Source organism: Theobroma umbraticum, unplaced genomic scaffold (assembly GCF_002168275.2).
Source record: "Theobroma umbraticum cultivar Fairchild unplaced genomic scaffold, ASM216827v3 scaffold_130.0, whole genome shotgun sequence".
Classification (NCBI taxonomy): domain Eukaryota; kingdom Viridiplantae; phylum Streptophyta; class Magnoliopsida; order Malvales; family Malvaceae; genus Theobroma; species Theobroma umbraticum.
The window spans coordinates 1,967,090-1,969,190 of NW_018397264.1; the positions used below are offsets into that span (position 1 = coordinate 1,967,090).

Genomic DNA, 2,101 nt, shown 5'->3' on the forward strand with positions numbered 1-2,101 from the left:
AAATGTTGCTTATGTTAGTCAAACTTAGTTTGTCGATTAGTCCTTAAGACACATACATTTCTTGCTTCAATTATAACAAGATGCATAACTTCAGTCTTTATATAAGATATAGGGGTTCTGCTTATGGTTATAATGGACTACTCTTCTGTCAACAATTTGGGTAGATAAAATAAAGGTAGGGAGAGCAAGGACTTTAGAAAATGGGAAATGTTCTGTCTTTAACTTGAGAAGTAGTTTCCAAAAGTAAGAGAAGCAAGGAAACCAGAAAAAAAAAAATTACCAGTGGCTTAAGCAAGGCAACGGGATTGATTAAACACTTTTGAGACTTAGAGTTGGTGTAAAGACCATCTCTGTGGCCCTGATACCATGTCACTATAAACTTCTATCATCTAAAGCTCCCAGAGTCCTGTTCGTTAACTTTTATTTGTTAACCCTATGCATATGCTTCCCAGTTCCCACAAGTGAACTTAGCAAAATGCGCTCTTGACTGCTCAACAACCAATGTATTGACATTATTCTTTAATTTTTGGTGAATTTCTTGTTTTAAATGGGAATAACAATACCTTTTGTTAATTCACATTTTCTTGTTGAAAGTTTGAATCTTTTTGGAAGTGGAAGTTACTTAAATAGTCTATACTTTCGATCTCATTGCTGGCTAGGCCTAATGTTCTTTTTCAATTAAGATGTTAAATTAAAAGATTTTGGCAAATTAAAAGATTTTGGCAGATCAACGAGAAGTTATATCAATTAATTTTGATGAAGCACAATATTAAGTCCTCTCTTTGAGGAAATTTTCTACTTATTAATTTTGCATACGATGCTACTTAGGCCTCAACAATAAAATACTTAGTCGATGCTTTTGCAGCTGACTTCAGGTTGATGCTTTTGCAGGAAGAGAAGGATAAGAAAATTCAGGATCTAACCAGTGAACTACAGCGTGAAAAAGAACGGTCTGCAGCATTTCGGCAGCAACTACAGAAGATTCTCAAAGATCTCGAAGAACATGCTGAATTTATGTCAATAAGAGTTGAAGACATAGTTGACAGCCTGAAAAAGGTTGAACTTGATGATGTATAGCTTTAACTGGCCTTGTTCGCCTGCAATTTTTCATAGGATGGGCCATAACTAAACCTAATTTTATAACACTAGGATACTGCTAAATTCAATCCGTGGATTCGACATTCTAAATGTTCTGAGGCTGCGATTGTAGTTCATCAGCATAAAACTGTATCTTAAAAACCACCATGATAGAAGAAATATTTGCTAGGGATTTCTTTGGCATTTTCCTCTCAGTGAGTTCTGTTGTATTCAAACAAGTGAAGAAGATGAAAACGGTTTTAACATGTTAATTTCCTTAAATTTCAATGATGAGTTCTTTTCACCTGAGCAAAACCACCTCCCCTGTTATACCTGCTTCTTTCCCCCTCCCCGTTTTTGGGTGTGTGCATGCACTCATATAAAGCATTCAGACCCTGTACTTGCTAGTGAAGATGAAGATGACTCTTGACATGTTGATTCTTGAAATTTCTTCTTTTATTGCTGCACCTCTGCAGACCCTCGCTTCCCAGACCTTTGTGTCCTAACTAATAAGCATTAAGACCTCACATTTTCAGGGAGAATTCAACGACCTCCATGACTGCAACATGAGAAAGCGTTATATCGTCTTGTGAGGTCCAAATATTCGTGATTGAATATATTTTCTTTTCTGTTCAAACTCTGCGTGTTCAACCATGTATCAGAAGACTACCCTTTCGAAGGTTCATTTTTGAAATTACCCTTTCATTGGTTGCTTCTGTCAATTTCCTTTTGTAGTTTTGATTAGTAACTGGTAAGCCAACATATATTTTTTTGGTTATAGTTAATAAACTCTCAAAGATGGAGGGATTCTAGTTAATATTAGGGATGTTGGTCTCTTTGGTGCTCAGATTGGCCTTCAGAACATATTTCAAGCAATTACTTACTTTGAACACGGTGGAATGCTCTCCTTGGAACCTGAATGCCTTCTATTTCCTGTACTTATCAGAGTTCCAAAATAGGTAAAAGGTGTGAACGTGTTTCAGGAGGAGCCGCTGACTCTTACTTTCTTCTTTTAGAATTTGAC

The 2,101-nt window shown here is 36.2% G+C and overlaps 1 protein-coding gene across 1 annotated transcript in view; it reads left to right on the plus strand.

Annotated features, from left to right (window-relative positions):
- Positions 1–2,092, plus strand: part of LOC110422245 (protein FAR1-RELATED SEQUENCE 5-like) — a 5,050-nt gene extending 2,958 nt beyond the window's left edge. Inside the window, exon 3 of the mRNA XM_021436079.2 lies at positions 892–2,092. Coding sequence (XP_021291754.1) covers positions 892–1,077 — 186 coding nt within the window. The 3' untranslated portion in view covers positions 1,078–2,092. The remainder of the gene's footprint in view (positions 1–891) is intronic.
- The last annotated feature ends 9 nt before the right edge of the window (positions 2,093–2,101 follow it).